This window comes from Cervus elaphus, chromosome 13, assembly GCF_910594005.1.
Source record: "Cervus elaphus chromosome 13, mCerEla1.1, whole genome shotgun sequence".
Lineage (NCBI taxonomy): Eukaryota > Metazoa > Chordata > Mammalia > Artiodactyla > Cervidae > Cervus > Cervus elaphus.
The window spans coordinates 71549043-71569932 of NC_057827.1; the positions used below are offsets into that span (position 1 = coordinate 71549043).

A 20890-nucleotide genomic window follows, 5' to 3' on the forward strand; every position below is an offset into this window, starting at 1 on the left:
TGGAAAGAAGGTTGACCCGTCAGTCAGCTCGGCAGGCGGTGTGGCAGTTTCGAAGAAATGTAGCATGGTTTTACCCTTTTCATGCTATTTGTGAGGTTCTCGTGGCAAGGACCCTGGAATGGGTTGCCATTTTCCATAAAGAAGGCTGAGCAGCAAAGAGTTGATGCTTTTGGACTGTGCTGCTGGAGAAGACTCTTGAGAGTCCCTTGAACAGCAGGGAGATCAAACCAGTCAATCCTAAAGGAGATCAACCCTGGATAGTCATTGGAAGGAATGATGCTGAAGCTCCGCTACTTTAGCCTCCTGATGTGAAGAGCTGACTCATTGGAAAAGACCCAGATCCTGAGAAAGATTGAGGCCACAAGGAGAAAGGGGCGGCAGAGAAAGAGGTGGTTAGATAGCATCACCAACTCAGCGGACATGAGTTTGAGCAAACTCCAAGAGGTAGTGGAGGACAAGTGGCCTGGCGTGCTGCAGTTCACGGAGCTGACTTAGCGACTGAGCAATATCTGCAGCTTTATCCTGAGATCGGCAAGCATGCTTCTCGGTGTCTTCCTGAGTGACCTGAGGCGCGTCCACACAGTGCACACAAACGGCTGGAGTAGCTTCACCCATGACTGCTGAGACTGGAGGCACGCACGGCGTCCTTTCCCAGAGAAAGAGCGGGCCGCCTGTGGGCCACACACGCAGGGGAAGAGTAGAAGAAAGAGCGATCAAACCCTGAAGGGTCATCTAGGAATCTGTTCTTTTCAGTGGATGGAAACTTCATGTGTCATGAAACCAACCATTTGACACCAAACAGTTGAGTAGCCACCTCCTCTCTCCGGGCCCTGAAGGCTCCCATCAGCCCTCTCAGTGGCTGCCTGCTCCTCACTGGTCATGTCACTGACTCGGAGAAGCCTTGCTCTCCTTCAATGTGAAAAAGCTGCTCCATCTGTGAACTCAGGTGTCTGTGCACTAGGTGGTGCGCGCGGCAAGGAACCTGCCTGTCAGTGCAGGAGACGGAGGAGGGGAGGGCTCCGTGAAGCACAGGCTGAATCAAGGTTGTTGGGAGAAGTAAGATCCCTGGGTCGGGAAGATACCCTGCCCAAGGAAATGGCAACCCTCTCCAGTGTTCTTGCCTGAAAAATCCCATGGACAGAGAAGCCTGGTGGAATACAGCCCTGGGGGTCTCAGAGAGTCAGGTACAACTGAACACGCATGGAGTCTCATTTCTTCCTGTGGTTCATGTTTTGTCTTATGTTTTGTAGTTTTCAGGGCACATGTCTCTCCTTGCCTTGGTTAAATTTATTGCCAGGCATTTAATTCTTTTCGATGCAATTTTAATGGAACAGTTTCTTAATTTCCTTTCTGGAATGTCCATGGCTGGTGTGAAAGAACCTTACATGCATTTGGCGAAGTGAGAGAAAGCAGTCTTAAAGGCCTACATATGGTATGAGTTCATTTATAGGCTGTTCTGGAAAGGGGAAAACTATAGTCAGGACAGGGCTTCCCAGGTGGTGCAGTGGTAAAGAATCTGCTTGCTAAGGTAGGAGACACAAGAGACGTGGGAAACACAGGTTCAGTCCCTGGGTGGAAAAGATCCTCTGAGGGAGGAAATGGCAACCCGCTCCAAGATTCTTGCCTGGAAAATCCCATGGACAGAGAAGCCTGGTGGGCTACAGTCCAGGGGGTCTGAACGAGTCAGACCCAAAGGAGCACCCGTACACACACACACACATAGGATAAACCTGTCAGCGGATCCAGGAATTGAAGGGAGGGCACTGGACGGGTGAAGCGTAGGTGATTGTTAGGGGTGGTGAAGCTATGCTGTATGACCTGGGACGGTGGACCCACGATATCATGCCCTTGTCAAAAATCGCGGAGCTTGTTGGCATGAAGGATGAACCTAACATGCACATGTACAACATCATTTAGGAGGTCCTGAGTCTCAGGATGAAATATGGACTGTAAACAATGTCTGCTGACATTACACAGCTTACAACAGCATGCTGAAGGTGGTGGGCTCTGTGGGAACTTTCCCAACATGTGGGGTCTGTCAGGCTGAGGGTGGAGGAGTGCTCACTGGGCTGAGCCTCGACAATGACCCCGTGTGTCCTCGCGGACAGTGCTGACCACTCAGAACACTGCGTGTGCATACTGGGACCCGAGCACTAGGTACCAGATGGCACGTGATGGGAACCAGGCTTCTCGCTGTTGCGTGGGCAGTTCCAGATGCCAGGGAGGACGGCTAGAGAGGTCTGTGAAGCTTTGGGGTAGGGGTGGATGCACCACTGTGTTTGAAAGTTCAGTCTAGTACCGGCAGAGAAGACGAGATTCAGGAATACTGCTAGACACCAGCGTGTACCTGGTGCGGGACACTGTTACAGATTCCCTAGCTCTGCTAGCCAAGCAGCCATCGTCAGCACAGCTGCATGGGAACAACTATCCCTAAACTCCTGGTTTCTGATAACTTCTCACAACCGAGGAAAGCAGAATTGCTTAGAGAAATGGCTAATTCCAGGGCTGGGATAGGAGTGTGCAAGACAACGCTGGGGCAGCCTATGAGTAGTCCCGCAGCCCATGGAGTCTTCCAAGACACAAAACCACACAGGAATTTCAAAGGGCTACAGGCACCAACCCCAAAGTTTAGCCAACCCCAGGCTAAAAGTGGAACAATTTGAACAAAATTAAAACATTATGTTTATTTTAATTCCAAGTACAGAATAACCATCCATAAGTACAGGTTTCAATACATGATTAAAGAGAATAAAGCTTGTGGGGGAGAAGAGACTGAAATCCCATTGAGAAGAATTGCATGTTCCTTCCATGTTCCTGATTTTCCCACCTCTTCAGCCCCATCTGTTGAGGGTGGAGTTGGGCTGCACTTGGAAAACTTCTGGGTGCCCTTAAATTTGCCAACAAGTTTTTAGACCAACAAGTTTTAGACCAAAAGCATGATCCATGGGGGAAAATGTATAAATTGGAGAGGATCACAATGAAAAACACTTGTTTTCTGAACTCACGGTTAAGGGAATCTAATGGCTAGCCACAGGCTGGAAAGATATGTTTATAAATAGCATATTTGGGAAGAGCTTTGTGCTATGAATGCACGTTACCATACCAATGTTACCATAACTGAACAACAGAAGGTAAGCAACCCAGTGAAAAATGGGTGAAATCTGAACTTCCCCGCAAAGATGGACAGCTGACACATGAGCGTTTGGAAAGACCTTCCACATCCCAAGCCATCAGGGACTGCATGCTTAAAGGACTGTGAGGTACCACTGCACAGTTAGAACGGCTGGAACCCAGAACACAGCATACCAGGTCCTGGCAATGACATAGAGCAAAAGGGGTGTTCACTCCTGAGCGGGGCAGCAAAAGGCTCAACTACCTGCAGACGTCTTAATAGTGAACACACTCCTGTAGCAGCGAACACACTCTTCTGACAGGGAACACAATCCTGTAACAGCGAAACACTCCTCTGATAGGGAACACACTCTTCTGTCAGGGAACACACTCCTGTACAGGGAACACACTCTTCTGTCAGGGAACACACTCTTCTGTCAGGGAACACACTCCTGTAACAGCAAACACACTCTTCTGACAGTGAAAACACACCTGTACAGGGAACACACTCCTCTGATAGGGAACACACTCTTCTGTCAGGGAACACACTCCTGTACAGGGAACACACTCTTCTGTCAGGGAACACACTCTTCTGTCAGCGAACACACTCCTGTACAGGGAACACACTCTTCTGTCAGGGAACACACTCTTCTGTCAGGGAACACACTCCTGTAACAGCAAATACACTCCTCTGATAGTGAACACAATCCTGTAACAGCGAAACACTCCTCTGATAGGGAACACACTCTTCTGTCAGCGAACACACTCCTGTAACAGCAAATACACTCTTCTGACAGTGAACACAATCCTGTAACAGCGAAACACTCCTCTGATAGGGAACACACTCTTCTGTCAGGGAACACACTCCTGCACAGGGAACACACTCTTCTGTCAGGGAACACAGTCCTGTAACAGCAAATACACTCTTCTGACAGTGACCACAATCCTGTAACAGCGAAACACTCCTCTGATAGGGAACACACTCTTCTGTCAGGGAACACACTCCTGCACAGGGAACACACTCTTCTGTCAGGGAACACACTCTTCTGTCAGCGAACACACTCTTCTGACAGAGAACACACTCCTGTAACAGCGGACACACTCCTCTGATAGGGGACACACTCCTGCATGAGTGAACAGACTCCTCTGACGGAACACAGTCCTAAGAGAGTGAACACACTGTTTCTTCGACAGTGAACACAATCTTCTGGCAGTGAACACACTCCTGTAACAGTGAGCACATGCTTGTACCCACCTTTCTCAGGACCCCGACCCAATCGGCCCTGTCATCATCAGCCCCAGCACAGCCGCCCTGCCCCTCAGGGTTTCTGACACCCTCAGGATGTGGGTGTTCACACTGTGTGTCTCAGACAGTAATAAACAGCCATGTCCTCAGACCTCAGATTACTCAGCTCCATGTAGGCGGTGCTGGTGGACGTGTCTGCGGCCAACGTGACTCTGCCCTGGAGCTTCTGTGCATACTTTGTCCACCATCTTTGCTGTCAATTCGTCCATCCACTCAAGCCCGTGTTGAGGGGCTGGTCACACCCAGTGCATGTTGTAGTCGCTGAAGGTGTATCCAGAAGCCGTGCGGGACACCTTCACTGATGCCCCAGGCTTCCTCAGCTCAGCCCCGACTGCACCAGCTGCACCTGGGTGTGCACACCCAGGGACCGGAGACAGAAGGGCATGAACCCCCCTGACTGGACCCTGTCCCTTCCTCCACCCCAGACCGGGATGACCCTGACCTGGAGCCAAGGCCCCAGGAGGAGGACTCTCCAGCTCCCGTCCCTGGTGAGGGCTGTGCTCCCAGGACTGCTGTGCAGAGCTGGTGTTGTTGTGGGTGATGTTCTCAGGGCTCAGAATATCCCAATTTAACCTAGGACACCTCAGGTCATCTGCATGTTCTAGAGGCTGAAAACTTCACACTCAATTCATGGGCAGTATTAGGAAGGAGTAGTCTTATGACCCATGACCACGCTCAGTGGGAATTCGTGTGTCCGTGTCCTCATCCTTGTTTGAGGACATGTGTCTCTGCCATGTCCCTGACCGCTGTGCACTCAGAGCTCTTGCAGTGAGGGACCAGCCCCACAGGACACAGTCCTCACCGTGAACCAGCCTTTAATGTCACAGAGACATCTTCACGTCTTAATCAGTGTGTTCCCCAAACTCTGCCACCACTGGGTATTCACACACTCACCTGTCACACAGACATACAGACACACACACAGACACTTTCACACTCACACATACACACACAAACCTAATCACACACATTCACACACTCAGATGCATACATACACACACTCATACTTACATACACACACTCACATGCATACACATACTCATATAAATACACAAACATGCACACACATCCACACTCACACATGCACTCAAACACATTCACACACTCATATACACACTCATACACACACAAATGTGCACACACATACACACTCACTTGCTCACATACACACACACATAAGCACACACATTCACACACTCATACACACACTCACACACACTCACACACATATACACACATACTTCTTGTGGCCTCATTGAGCTGTGTATTCTCATCAGGACCCAATATTAAACTTCACCAGTCCTTGTCCTGCTAGGTATTGTTTTCTGTGAAAAGAGAAGACTCTGTCTCTGAGTCTCCCCAGCCCCCTCCCCACATGCTCCTGGGCAGCAGCCCTGCAGTGGGGTCCTGGGCACCCCCTGTCGGGGCTCCCAGGCAGTCCTAGCAGTGTTTCTAGTCTGGTATGAAATGACTGTGTTCTACCATCAGAGTATTCTTCTAGAGACAGCATGGTCTTTTAATCATCTCTAGAAATAGCCTCAATCAATGCACACACCCTGGAGAGAGACCCAAGGAAGAAATTTATGAGAACACCTGGACGTCGCCTCCCTGGGGCTGCAGCTGGACTGATGCAGCTGACACTCACAGTGAGTCCAGAGGCTCTCGAGGACTTGGGGTCCCTTTGCCTCCTGGAGCCCCCCGGGGGCTAACATCATGTCACAGGATAGCTGCATACAGAGGCATGGGGCGCCATGCCCACTCCACTACCGTTCCACACCTGGGTTCCCCTGTTCTTGCAGCACCTGGACCCTGCAGGGGCCCCACAGGAAGGTGCCAGACCAGCCCCCTTGTCAGAAACCAGTGCAGTCGCCCCCTGACAACTCACAGCACAAACGCCTGAGGGTCTCTAGTGCCCACCCCTGCGTGAGAGGAGACACCTGAAGTCGGAAGAGGATGAGGCAGTACCCTTGTCAGCTGACTCAGCAGATGCTGCCCTGAGGGAATGCTCACCTGGGGGACGGGGGGCGTTGAGCATGCTCAGGCACCTCAGTCGTGTCTGACCCTTTGAGGCCCCACGGACTGTAGCCCAGCAGACTCCTCTGTCCATGGGATTCTGCAGGCAGGAACACTGGAGTGGGTTGCCACACAGCACCCTGCAGAGAAGCTAGGTCAGCCATGTGCGTGTCCCCTGGCAGGACATCTCTTCACCAGGACGGCCTCGGGGTGCATCCATCCTCAGACTCCATCCTGCTTCTCCCCGTCCCTCCTGACCACCTGCCCGAGGATCTCAGGACCTGGCGTCAGTGGGGAGACAGACCCGCTGAGTCAGATACAGCTCCTCCAGCAGGGCCCTGTGACCAACCCGCTTCTGCCCGCTGTTCTGAGTCTCTGATGGAACCTTCATACACATTCCTGAGCACCTCAGATACACAACAGCAGGAGAGGGATTCTGGCCAATTCGATCAGGCAGGAGAGAGACCGGATCTGAGGCCAGCAGTGAGGTGCTCCGAGCCTGGTCTCCAGCTGCAGGTACCAGAGCCTCAGCACGCTGCCTCGTGGATGTCGTTTGGCTGTGGTCTCTGCACACTAGCTCCCCTCCTCAAAGAGGCTGCACATCGTAGCTCTGCCAGGTTCCTGGGGGTCAGGTGTGGGTAGGGGCTTCCTGCATTGTTGAGATTGAACACCCACGACTCAGGGGAGCTGAGTCTGGGCTGTGAACATCCCCAGGGTCTCCAGTATTGGCCCATCCCCGCTTACCTCCTCCCGGCCTGCAGTGCACCGGTCCAGTCCCTTCCCTTAGCTGTGAGATCTGCCCCCTCTGTAGGTCTGCAGTAGACAAGAACTTGTATTCACCTCCTGGGAGAAGCTGGGGGAAGAGCTCTTCCACAGAGGGTCTGCCTGACAAACCTTCTGGGTAGGTGTTAGCATTTCCAGTGTTGGCCTTCCCCTCGTCCGGTCCATCAGGTGTCCTTAGGGATAAATATGAACACTCACCGTGAGGGCCTGGATGTTTCTGGAGTTACATCCCACAAACCATGGAGTGTGGCCCCCTGCATCGCTTATCCTCCCAGCGGGTATTGCTGGTCCTGCAGGAACTGGTAGGAATTACCCTGAAGGTGCGCCTCCTGCATCTTCACATCCATGGGCAGGTCTCACCTGGACTGTGGATTGCCCACCTCTCTGGTTTTGTGCTGGGAGATTCCCTTGAAACGTCAGGACTCTGTTCAGTCCAGGGTAAGTTTTGGTGTTGAGAATTTCCTTGCTTTAAGGAGGGACATGACAATTTCATACACACTACCTCTTGATGCAGAAAACAGCAGGTACCAGCTGAGGGTGTCCTTGAATTGTGAGTAGAAGGAGAAATCGAATGTCACTAAGAGTGAGAGGAGCCTGGACAGACTTGACTAACATAGAGAGACAGGGGTGAAGGACACAGCAGGGCACTTACACTTAGGCTCAGATTCCAAAGCTCTGCCAGAGGCTGGAATTCACGGTGAGGAGATTGTTACGGCCATGGTGACCCAGTGCTAGGCAGAAGGCAGGACAAAACATCTTATGGGGATTCCTGGTTCCTGAGGTAATTTCAGAGGAGCCATTCCCCTCCTCCCCGCCCCTTTCCACGTCTGCATGTGACTGGGGAATGCAGTCATCACCTCCGTACATGTGAATCACCTGGGGGAGGGGCTGACAGGTGGGTATGCTTGTGGACAGTGGTTCACTCTCTCCAGGTACATGAACTGCTGACTTCACCAAGCCTGGAACACCCACATCTGGGCTCCTTGTTTCATTAGCTTGTGATCTTTCTCATTGTTTGGGCTTCCCCGATAGATCAGTTTAATCTTCCCTGATAGCATGCTCCTTGGAAGAAAAGCTATGGCCAACTAGACAGCATATTCAAAAGCAGAGTCTTTATTTTCCTAACAAAGATCCATATGGTTTTTCCAGTAGTCATGTATGGATGTCAGAGTTAGACCATAAAGAAATCTGAGTGCCAAAGTATTGATGCTTTTGAACTGTGCTGTTGGAGAAGACCCTTGAAAGTCCCTTGGACTGTAAGGAGATCCAACCAGTCAATCCTAAAGGAAATCAGTCCTGAATATTCATTGGAAGGACTGAAAAGAAGCTGAAGCTCCAATAGCTTGGTCGTCTGATGTGAACAACTGACTCGTTGGAAAGGACGCTTATGCTGGGAAAGATTGAGGGCAGGAGGAGAAGGTGATGACAGATGATCCCCTGGAGAAGGGAAATGCTAACCCCTCCAGTATTCTGCTGCGGAGAATTTCATGGACTGTGTTTTCCACGTGGTCACAAAGAGCCGGAGGTGACTGAGTGACTTTCATGTTCACATTGTTTACTCAATTTGTCTTTGATTGCTGCTTAATGAGCCTCACACAATTATCAAAATGTTGCTCTAGTGGTAAAGAACCCACCTGAAAATACAGCAGATGTGAGAGAGATGGGGTTGATCCCTGGGTCGGGAAGATGTCCTGGAGGAGGGCATGCAAATCCACTTTTGCCTGGAAATTCTCATGGACAGAGGAGCCTAATGGGCTACAGTCCATTGGGTGGGAAAGAGTCGGACATGACAGAAGTGACTAGCATGCATGAATTAGGACAAAAGTGATTTAAAATCAGTAAGTTCCATGAGCTAAAAGGTAGCGTTTGTTCCATGAGACAGTCAGGAGACATGGCTGAACACCAAGAGGGTGCTCACAGTGGCTTCTTTATTCATCAGGGAATATTCTGTATATTCCTTAGATGTATTGTGCTCTCTCATTGAAAGATGAGTCCGCGTATAAACTTCTGGTGGATCATACCTTAAAAATAAAACTGAGGATATCAAGTAGGGATTGTTTTTACTAGTAAAAGCTTTCCTTTAGTATGTGGGCTCTATCTAACATAGAACTGCCCAAATGACAGAATCTACTGCACCTACTAGAGCCTATCAGTTAGTGAAGGGAAGAATGCCCCGTTGGTGCTCAAAGAGATGACACCTCACTCATAGCACTCTTCATAGTTTCTCCATGGAAATTCAGTGGGACCCCGCACCCCAGGTTGATATAGAAGGTGAGCTTGATGACACCACAGACATAGATGCAGGAACACAGGTGACACAAACTTTTCGGCTTCCTGCACCTCTGCATGGTGTCAGCAGACTCAACTTCTATCCCAGGCTGGCGTGGAGGTCCCGCTGCGTCTCCATGGAGAGAACTATGGCTGATGCTGTGAGTGAAGTGTCAGTTCCGTTTGCACCACCTAGGGGGGTTCTTCCCTGGCTCTGGGTTTACACACCTCTGTTGTCTGAGTCCAGCATGCACTTACACAGCTGACCGCTGGCTAGCTCGTTCACTGGCCCTGTGCTGAGCCGCATTGCTGAGTCACGCAGAGCCTCTCCTGTGGACTCAGCCGGCTTACACCAAATGTCCAGAGAACGGACATAAGTGACAAGAGGAAGCGACCCTAAGAGACGTGGGGATATGGTCCCCTGTCCCAACACACCATTCTGCCTCAGAGGCTGAGTAGGCACCTACAGAGTCATGAATGCAGAGAAGTTCCCCAGGGAAACTGCTACAAGGAGAGGAAGCCCAGGTCCTGACAGGAGACCAGCCGTCAGTCACCATCTGCCCCTGCACCTGCACAACACCACTGTGTGTCTCCAGCACCCGCTCGTGGTCATGGAGCCCCCGGAGGGTGACTTGGGTCTGGACTCACACTGACTTCCCCTCACTGTGTCTCTTGCACAGTGACACACGGCCGTGTCCTCAGTGGTCACAGGGCTCAGCTGCAGGGAGAACTGGTTCTTGGATGTGTCCCTGCAGATGGAGGTGTGGTTCTTGATGGAGGGGCTGTAGTGAGTGTCACCATTATAACATATGCACCCTGTCCACGCTAGCCTCTTCTCTGGGGGCTGGCAGATCCAGTTCCCACCATAACCACTGGTGATGGGGTAATCAGAGATGGTGCAGGTGAGGGAGAGGGTCAGTGAGGGCTTCAGCAGTTCTGGGCCCGACTCCTGCAGCTGCACTGGGACAGGTCACCTGGGGACAAGGAGAGTCAGTCCCTGTCAGTGGCCTGCAGTCACAACCATCCCCACAGACCCGTGCCTGAACCTGAGACCCTCACCTTGGGGAGCTGTCACCAGGCAGAGAAGACCCCACAGCCTCATCTTCTGCACCACAGCTGTGCCTTCCATGAGACCTCAGCCCTGTGTGAGCAGAGAGGGGTGAGCTCCCACCACCAAGGGGTGGATTTTACCCTGGAGCTTGAAGAGGAATTTGCATTGAGGAGCTCTAGTCCTGTGAGTCCAGAGAGGCTGTAGTCACACTCACCCTGGTCATCCCAGGATCCCCATGGGCACCCTGTGAATTTACATGGTTGGAAAGCAAGGGTGGGAAAGCACTGGGTCTACCAGATGGCTTGGAACCAGATCCAAGGGCAGATCGCCCTTTCTGAGCCCAGGGTCTCTGTCCTGACGGCCCCCTGCCCCTCCCCTGTCTCAGCTCAGCTCCTCGTCCTCTCAGTCCGTGGGTCTTCCTCAGGGCTGAGCCCAGCACAGCTCCTGCTTCCTTACTCTGCACCAGTGACGGCCACTGTGATGGGAGTGAGCACAGAGGGTGGTGGGCTCCATGCTGACCCCACAGACAAATCCTCCTGAGGACCTCTGTATTTCCCCTCATGAATGATCCAGACAGAAGCTCAGAATGGGGTGTGGACTTCAGGTAGTTAACAGTTTTGAAATGAACGTCAGAGTCAAATGCTTTACTGAGTTCCTTAGAAAGAAGAAAAATGAAGGAGAAAAAAATTTAGCTGTTGACTATTATGCTTGTGTGTTTGTGTGTGTGTGTGTTTGCATAAAGCTATCCTTACTTCAAGGAAAAATTAAAATATATATACACATACAGTTGTCTGAGAGTGACATAAACCATAGCAATGAAATATCAGGACACATAAGAGGGTCTGTGGCTTAGCTCCTGGGCAGGAGCAGTAAAGAACAGGTTCTGAAGAGAATCCCCTCCAGGCCCTCCAGCCCCCAAAGCCTCTTCTGCACCTGCTCCTGGGCTCGGCTTTCTACTGAGTCCCGAGCGCCCCCTGGTGCTCCTGGGCCCCCATGCAGGGAGGTTTCTGTCTGGGCTCACTCTGACTTCCCCTCACTGTGTCCTTTGCACAGTAATACACGGCCGTGTCCTCTGGTGTCACGCTGCTCAGTGAGAGAGAGACTTGGCTCTTGGAGGTGTCCCTGGTGATGCTGAGCCGGGATTTCAGGGCTGGGTTATAGTATGTGCTTCCACCACTATATATGATACCAACCCACTCCAGCGCCTTCCCTGGAGCCTGGCGGACCCAGCCTACAGCATAGCTGCTTAATGAGAATCCAGAGACAGCGCAGGTGAGGGAGAGGGTCTGTGAGGGCTTCACCAGGCTGGGTCCCGACTCCTGCAGCTGCACCTGGGACAGGACCCCTGTGGACAGAGAGAAGCACGGTGACTCACGGGCTCAGAGGCAGCTTCCCCACGTGCCCATGTCTGATCCAGAGACACTCACCGCTGGGAGCTGACAGCACGAAGAGGAAGGTCCACAGTGGGCTCATCTTCGAGCAGATGAGAGTCACCGCTCCTGGAAATCTCTTCAAGCCTGAGGAGGAGCCTGAATTTAAGTGACCTGGTGCTTTGTTTCCAGCCTGTGACCTGAGTGGATCTTTGCATGTGGGAGGGGCCTCTGCATAAAAAGCAGAAAGTAGTGAAAGGAGGTTCAGTCTATGGACCTCGCCCCGTGAGGAGGACGCTGACTGTTCAATCAGAGAACTCAGCCCCTCCTGCGGTCCCCCTCCCCCTGCCAGGAAGACTGTTTATGGAGGAATGGAATGATGAGGGAGGGTTGTTCGGGAAAAATGATGCTGTCAGGGAACAATGGCAGATTTTGGGAAGAGACTTTAACCCCAGGGAGGTGTTTACCTTCACTCAACAAAAGCCCACCACACATTCGGGGACCACCCAGGTGTGAGACACAAACTCTTGTTTTTTTTTCTTTTCTGATTAGCTTATGTTTTCTTACTCCATATTCAAACATTAGAGACAAAATTTACAAGTAATAATCACATTGAATTCAAATGGAGTTGAGTCCAATTTAATGTTTATCAGAATTCCCAAAGCATTTATATTTCCCTTACCTTTTATGACTATTTTTTTATCTGGAACAGTTTAAATACCCTCAAGAATCACTCTAGAGATGGTTTATTCACAGTAATTACACAGAACATTAACTTTGTGGACAAAGTAGACGTTTCGGCTGAGAAGCCCGTCGTCCCAGCATGGCTGACTTGCCCAGTGGGCTGTCCCACACTGTCCTGCGCACAACTGTCTGCAGGAGCTTGTGAAACTCAGGACCCCCACCCTGCGTGTGGACACTGCAGACCCCAAGGCTACTAAGGACTGAGGAGAGACAGCACCCGGGAGCTCCTCAGTGCTCCAACATGCTGGGCAGGTGCCCTGCTCACTCTGCACAGACTGCCTGCTCCTCCAAGTGCTTATTCCTTCCTCTCTGTGTGCCTGCCGTGAGATGGGAGCTCAGGGAACATAGTCCCCACCACAGTGGTGAGAGGACATGCATGGTTCGTGGAGGTAAACCTTCAGAGTGAATGGCGTGCAATGTGAGGGCGGCATGGTCAGAGGAAAGCCCCTCCTCAGGAAGCAGGTTCCCTTGAAAACCCCACTGAGAGCAGCTTTCCTGAGCCCAGGGTCTCCGTGTCCTGGACTGAGCCTGAGGTCCTCTGAGTCAGCAGTGCTGGAGAGCAGAGCTCAGGCCCCCCGTCTCCCTGTGGCCCTGAGGCTGTGGCCTCGCACCTGCATCCCGGCTGTGAGCATGTAGACTGGGGATGATGGCTGTCACCGCATGTCTGGACTTTAGGTGGGTTTTCCGGGGGTGGTGAGTGCTGCCATCAGTGGTGTTATCGCTCCTGGAGCCAGAAAAGACCAGTGTGGGTCCCCATCTCTGTCTGACACCCTGTCCATGTGACCCTGGTCCACTCCTTCCTGAGATGTCAACACTGCAGCTTTGGGGCAGGTCAGCTCTCCCTCAGCCCAGGGATCTCAGCTGTGTATCGGCTGAAGTGGAAACTGCTATCTATGAAAAGCCCTTTCCTCCCTCCCGTTTCATGAGGAGAGTCCTAAATGGACCATATTGCTTCTGTCTTTTCAATAATATTGGTTGTTGTTGCTGTTCAGTCGCTCAGTCATGTCTGACTCTTTGTGACCCCATGGACTGCAGTTCCCTGTCGTTCACCATCTCCCAGAGCTTGTTCAAACTGATGCCATCCAACCATCTGATTCTGTCATCTCCTTCTCCTCCTGCCTTCTATCTGTCCCAGCATCAGCGTCTTTTCCCATGAATTGGCTCTTCCTGTCAAGTGGTCACAGTATTGGAACTTCAGCTTCAGCATCAGTCCTTCCAATGAATATTCAGACTGATCTCCTTTAGGATGGACTGGTTTGATCTCCTTGCAGTCTCAGGGACTCTCAAGAGTCCCACAGTTCAAAAGCATCAGTTCTTCAGCTCCCAGCCTTCTTTATGGTCCAACTCTCACATCCTTACATGACTAACAGACAAACCAAGGCTTTGACTATATGGACTGTTGCTGACAAAGTCATGTCTCTGCTTTTTAATACACTGTCTAGGATTGTTAGAGCTTTTCTCCCAGCAGTAAGTGTCTTTTAGTCTCATGGCTTCAGTCATCATCCACAGTGATTCTGGACCCCAAGGAAATAAAGACTTTCACTGATTCCATTGTTTCCCTATATATGTCATGAAGTCATGGGTCCTCATGCCATGATCTTAGTAATTTGAATGTTGAACTTTAAGCCAGCCTTTTCACTCTCCTCTTTCACCTTTAGCAAGAGGCTCTTTAGTTCCTCTTCGGCTTCTGCCATAAAAGTGGTGTCATCTGCATATCTGAGGTTATTGATATTTCTACTGGAAGACTTGATTTCACCGTGTGATTCCTACAGCTCGGCATTTGTGTTATGTACACTTCATGTAAGTTAAATAAACACGGTGACAATAGAGAGTCTTGATTCATTCCTTTCCTATTCTTGATCCAGTCTCTTCTTCCATGATCTGTTCTAGCTATTGCTTCTTGACCTGCATAAATATTTTTCAGGAGGCAGGTAATGTGGTCTGGTATTGCCATCTCTTTTATAATTTTCCATGCTTTGTTGTGATCCACACAGTCAAAGGCTTTAGCATAGTCATGAAGCGTTAGTAGATTTTTTTTTAATTGTTTACTCTTTTATGATCCAAATGTTGTTGGCAATCTGATCTCCGGTTCCATTACCTTTTCTAATCCAGCTTGTACATCTGGAAGTTCTCAATTCATGTGTTGTTGAAGCCTAGCTTGGAGGATTCTGAGCATGGCCTTGCTAGCATGTGATGTGAGTGCAGTTGTCCAGTGGTTTGACCATTCTTTGGTGTTGCCCTTCTTCGGGGTTGGAATGAAAGCTGACCTTTTCCAGTCCTGTGGCCACTGCTGAGGTTTCCAAATTTGCTGGCATATGGAGTGCAGCACTTTCACAGCATCATCTTTTAAGATTTGAAATAGCTCAATTGGAATTCCATCACTCCCACTAGCTTTGTTCGTAGTGATGCTTCCTAAGGCCCACTTGACTTCACATTCCAGGATATCTGGCTCTAGCTGAATGATCACACCATCGTGATTCTCTGGGTCATGAAGGTCATTTTTGTATACCTCTTCTGTGTATTCTTGCCACCTCTTCTTACTATCTTCTGCTTCTGTTAGGTCTCTACCATTTCTGTGCTTTATTGTTCCCATCTTTGCATGAAGTGTTCCCTTGGTATCTCTAATTTCCTTGAAGAGATCTCTAGTCTTTCCCATTCTGTTGTTTTTCTCTATTCCTTTGCATTGTTCACTTAAGCAGTCTTTCTTATCTCTCCTTCCTCTTCTTTGAAACTCTACTATCAGATGGGTATATCATTCCTTTTCTCCTTGGCCTTTCACTTGTCTTCTTTTCTCAGCTATTTGTAAGGCCTCCTCAGACATCGTCTATCTTTTCAATCATATGAGTGAGTAAATTAAATCAGAAAGACCCTGCCCTGCCTGTGTGTAGGTAATAAGACCTTCAACCAAAGCAGGAAGAGCAAGAATCACAGGACACATCTAGACTCTCTGGTCTGGACCTGAGAAGTGAGCTGATGCTGTGGAGCAGGGGAGGGAAGGTGTGGCATCCGACACCTGGAGCAGGAGAGACTGTTGCTACTCACCAAGGGGCATCAGGGCCTGCATTTGCAGAGATGCCCCGCATCTGACCTGGACACCATGAGCTGGTGGAGTTAGGAGACACATATAATTTCATGTTCTCACAGAAGGAAATATAACAGGTCCCAGGTTCATGGACCTCTTCTGTGCACAGATGTGTTGTGTCCGAACTAGGATCTGTGAGTTCAGTGTGTGAGTTCAGTCTGTCAGTTCAATGTGTGAAGATGTGTCCTCACACCACAGTATTTTTAATTTGAAATGTCATTTCATTTAATTACAAGGAAGTCTGTGGAAAATATTTATAATTAAAATTAAGTATGTCAAAATGTTGCACACTTTTGCACAAGAGCTCATACAAGAAATGATAAGACATTGATAAATGTGCTCAGTCATGTCTGACTCTTTGAAACCCCTGGGCTGCATCACGCCCAGCTCCTCCGTGCACCAGTATCTCCAGTGATGCTATCTAACCACAACATCCTCTATCTTCCCCTCCTCCTTTTGCCTGAAATCTTTCCCAGCATTAGAGTCTTTTTCAATGGCTCAGCTCTTTGCATCAGGTGGCCAATGTATGGGAGCTTCAGCATCAGCATCAGTCCTTCCAAAAATATTTAGGGTTGATTTTCTTTTGAATTGACTGGTTTGCTCTCCTTGCAGTCCAAGGGAAACTGAAGACTCTTCTCCAGCAGCACATTTCATTTACATCAATTTTTCAGCTCTGTACTTCAATAGAGCCCTTTAAAATGAAGATTCTCCTAGATATGGTGGACTCTCTTCATTGTAGGAACACACAGCAGACCCAAGACCTTCAAAACAAGCCATGACCTTACACAATGGACACCTAGCACCCAAGTTTCTGGGCTAAACCTTCCTCTAAACCCATCATGAATTTAATGTTCTCATTGCTTGCTTACAGGTCAGCAGTCCTCTTGTTTTCTAAGGACTTGGGTTATCCCACCTTTAGTGATCATTTACCTCTTTCTTTCATCCTTTCTTATAGTGGCTAAGAAGAAGGAAATGTCAGACTCTGTGTTTTCATGACTACTGACCCCTTAAGGCTTAATCCTGTTTTCTCCTCTGCCCACACACTGGAGGTTCAATAAGAAACTTGTTTTCTCTCATTTGATGCAGGTGTGAGACTGAACCCACAGGAGCCTCTCCTGTGAGCAGGACCCTCATTGCTTCAACACCTCTGACCCCTGTAGAAACAGATGTCCTGGTCAGGTCTCCACTCCAGACTCAGGCTTCATTTCTGATTGCTGAGAGGATTTTCCTCCTCTCAAATGACACCTGGATAATGGACGTGATGAAGGGTTTATTAGTAAATCCCCTTGGTGTATCTGTGTGTGTGTCTATGTGTGCACGTGCACATACTGCAAGTTTGAACCAAGGTTTGGTGTGGATCCTTGCCTTTTCATAGTGCCCTCTGAGCCTGATGCTGTGAGCAAGTGTGCAGACAACACCACCAGCAGCAGGGTCTGTCTCTCTGCCTGATGTCCACCATGTGCATCGTGCTGCTACCTCCTGGCAGGCTTGCTCACTGCCCTGTGCTGAGCTGCCCTGTTGAGCCCCGTAGAGTCCCTTGCATGTATGTAGCTGACTTACCTCCATAGATTTGGAAATTACTTGGCACTTGGCGACAGAAGAAAGTGACAGTGACTCTGCTTTTCTGCAGGAGAAAATGACTTTCTCTTATTCCAACAAATCTTTATAGGTCAAAGAACTAAGAGATAAAAAAGAATATTGAGGCCAGAGATGTTCCCCAAGGGGAAGTACTGACTGTAGAGGAAATCACAGATCCTGACAGGAAACCGGCCCTTAACCTCCATCTGCACCTGCTCCTGGGGAGGAAACAAGTGTGAGTCCCAAGCACCACCCCTGCATCCCCCAGCCTGTCTCCTGCAGGCTGGCTTGGTTCTGGGCTCACACTGACCTCCCCCCATGATGTCTCTTGCACAGTAATACACGGCTGGGTCCTCGCTGGTTACAGACATCAGCTGCAGGGAGAGCTGGTTCTTGGATGTGTCTCTGCAGATGGAGGTGCGGCTCTTGAGGGGTGGGTTGCAGTAAGTGTTGCCACCAGAAATGACGGCTCACATCCACTCTACCCCTTCCCTGGGGGCTGGTGGATCCAACTCCCCAGTGAGCACTGGTATGGAGGAACCAGAGACGCACAGGTGAGGGATAGTGTGTGGGACGGCTTCACCAGTCCTGGGCCGGAACCTGCAGCTGCACCTGGGACAGGACACCTGGGGACAAGGGGAGTCAGTCGCTGTCAGTCACCTGCAGACACAGCCGTCAGGCACAGGAGAAGCCTTAACTTTTAGACCACAGCTCTGCTTTCCCTAGACCTCAGTCCTGTGTGAGGGGAGTCCTGTGAGCTCCCACAGCCCAGGGGTAGATTGTACTCTAGGGAATGGGGGAACATTGCACGTGGGGGAAACTTGTACTTATAAGTTGGGTAAGGCAGCTTTAGGCTCCACTCATCCAACTGGGACATTTGAGTTCTCTCACCCTGGCCTTTGGATCTGGAACACTTGGCCTGTGTGGGACGCTGGGAACAGGTCATGGCATTGTACCAGTTTTCTGATCACTAGAATAAAACTACACAGGATGTGTGAAAGTGAAGCTGCTCAGTCGTGTCCGACTCTTTGTGATCCCGTGGACTGTAGCCTACCATGCTCCCCCCTCCATGGGATTTTCCAGGCGAGAGTACTGGAGTGGGTTGCCATTTCCTACTCCAGCACAGGATGAGTAGGTTTCTATAATTTTAATTTCTTGGATCTTCCAAGTAGCTGTTTTCATCGATTAGAGTTCTCTCCAAATAATTTCTGAAATTCAGATAGAATGAAAAAGTGTTCTCTTTATCAATTATGATGAGCATATAGGTTTTATTTCTTAATCTCTCAATATGGTGTGTCATGTTGATTAATTTGCACGTATTGAAGAATCCTGCATCCCTGGATAATCCATCTTCATCACGGTGTTGTTTTCTGTTAATGTGTTGTTGGACTCTGTTTACTAGTATATTGTTGAGAGATATTTGCATCTTGCGTGTCAGTAATTTTGGCCATAATTTTCTCTTTTGTGACATCTTTGTCTTCCTGTAGTATCAGGGTGATGATGGCCTTGTAGAAAGAGCTTGGGAGTGTTTCTCTCTGAATTATACAAGAAAAAACCGTTTGAGGATAGGTGTTAGCTCTTCTCTAAATGTCTGATAGATTCCTACCCTGAAGCCATCTGGTTGTGGACTTTTGGTTGTTGGAGCGTTGTTAATCACATCTTCAATTCCGTTATTTGTAATTGGTCTGTTCCTGTTTTCTATTTCTTCCTCGTTGATTCTTTTTTTTATTTTTTCCATTTTTTTTATTAGTTGGAGGCTAATTACTTTACAATGTTGTAGTGGTTTTTGCCATACATTGACATGAATCAGCCATGGATTTACATGTATTCCCCATCCCAATCCCCCCTCCCACCTCCCTCCCCACCCCATCCCTCTGGGTCTTCCCAGTGGACCAGCCCCGAGCACTTGTCTCATGCATCCAGGCTGGCTGGTGATCTGTTTCACCCTTGATAATATACATGTTTCGATGCTGTTCTCTCCAAACATCCCACCCACGCCTTCTCCCTCAGGGTCCAAAAGTCTGTTCTGTACATCTGTGTCTCTTTTTCTGTTTTGCATATAGTGTTATCGTTACCATCTTTCTAAATTCCATATATATGCGTTAGTATACTATATACATGCACCCCAATGTTCATCGCAGCACTGTTTATAATAGCCAGGACATGGAAGCAACCTAGATGTCCATCAGCAGATGAATGGATAAGGAAACTGTGGTACATATGCACCGTGGATTATTACTCAGCCATTAAAAAGAATTCATTTGAATCAGTTCTAATGAGATGGATGAAACTGGAGCCCATTATACAGAGTGAAGTAAGCCAGAAAGATAAAGACCTCATTGATTCTTTGAAGGTCATATCTTTCTAAGAATTTGTCCATGATTCCCAGGTTATTCACTTTTAGTTGAGCACGCAGGGATGTGCGGCTAAAGAAAAGGAGGGAAATCTCTCCCTGCGCTGTGTGAACTGAGCAGGGACACTTCCAGGGATGGCTTGCTAAATTCAGCCCCTGTGAAAACCCCAAAAGACAACAAGGGCCCTTGCAGCTTGGATGGTTCTAGTTTTAGCAGCCGTGCACTCTGTGGATCTGTACACGAGGGGGCTGGGTCAGAGGAGTGTCCATGTTGCCTCCATAGCTCCCATAGCAGGTCCAGGTGCAGTCCAGGTGGCTGAGCTCCTAGGATCTGTGCTGGTGATCTGGTGAAAACCATGCATAAGAGCCACCAGGGCCAGCTGCTTGCATGTTGGTTTTGTTCACTCACTAAGTTGTGTCTGATTCTTTTTTGACACCATGGACTGTTGCACATTAGGCTCCTCTGTCAATGGGATTTCCCAGGCAAGAATACTGCAGTAGGTTTCTGTTTCCTTCTTTTGGGCCCAGGAGTTGAACCCGGGTCTCCTTCTGGGCAGGCAGATTCTCCACCACTGAGCCACCGACAAGCCATAATTGCCAGCATACTCAGAGATACCTTGGAATTGAGAGCAGTGCCCACAGCAGCTCGATGGTCCTTTCTTAACTCACTTCAGTTCATAGCAATCAATATGCCATGGAGGCCCGTTTGGGAGCGACTTTCCCTGGGCCCTGACACTCAGTGCCTGTTTTATTACTAGTTTTTTCTACACCAGCACAACTAGAATGTGATGTAGGAATTGGTTTACCTGCGTCTTACAGACGTGAAGGTAACCTGCAGCCTGGAATTGCGGTGATGTGCTGGAGGGCACACATCAGGGCACAGTGAGCCCTCCTGTCTGTGCCTGGGCTTCTCACAGTGGACCTGGCTGCCCCTACAGGGGATGCTGGACAGAGCTGGACGTGCCTACTCAGGCTCTGGTCTGTTCCTGGAAGGAGAACAGGCCTGATTTTCCTCCATTCTAGAGCTCCCTTAAGATGTTGTGGTAAAGAAAGGATTACAGATTTGTTTTCAGCACTTGTCTGAAAGTGGATGCTAGTATCTGTCTGACTATAACCTTTTCCACCAGCCATCTATGTGTCTAGTGGTAATTGCTTTGATGGTAAATGTTCTACATAAAGCAAACCGCACAGTAGAACAGGATGTAGGTATTGTCTAAGCCTGTAGGGATTT

The 20890-nt window shown here is 49.5% G+C and overlaps 3 gene segments (V, D, J or C); all 3 read right to left on the minus strand.

Moving 5' to 3' along the window:
* Window positions 1-12063, minus strand: part of LOC122706357 — a 27901-nt gene extending 15838 nt beyond the window's left edge. Inside the window, 2 exon segments of the V gene segment in view lie at window positions 11570-11877; window positions 11960-12063. Coding sequence covers window positions 11570-11877; window positions 11960-12005 — 354 coding nt within the window.
* Window positions 1-20890, minus strand: part of LOC122706350 — a 191963-nt gene that overhangs the window by 132415 nt on the left and 38658 nt on the right.
* Window positions 1-20890, minus strand: part of LOC122706348 — a 78093-nt gene that overhangs the window by 51476 nt on the left and 5727 nt on the right. The window contains 2 exon segments of the C gene segment in view: window positions 837-846; window positions 18702-18712. Coding sequence covers window positions 837-846; window positions 18702-18712 — 21 coding nt within the window.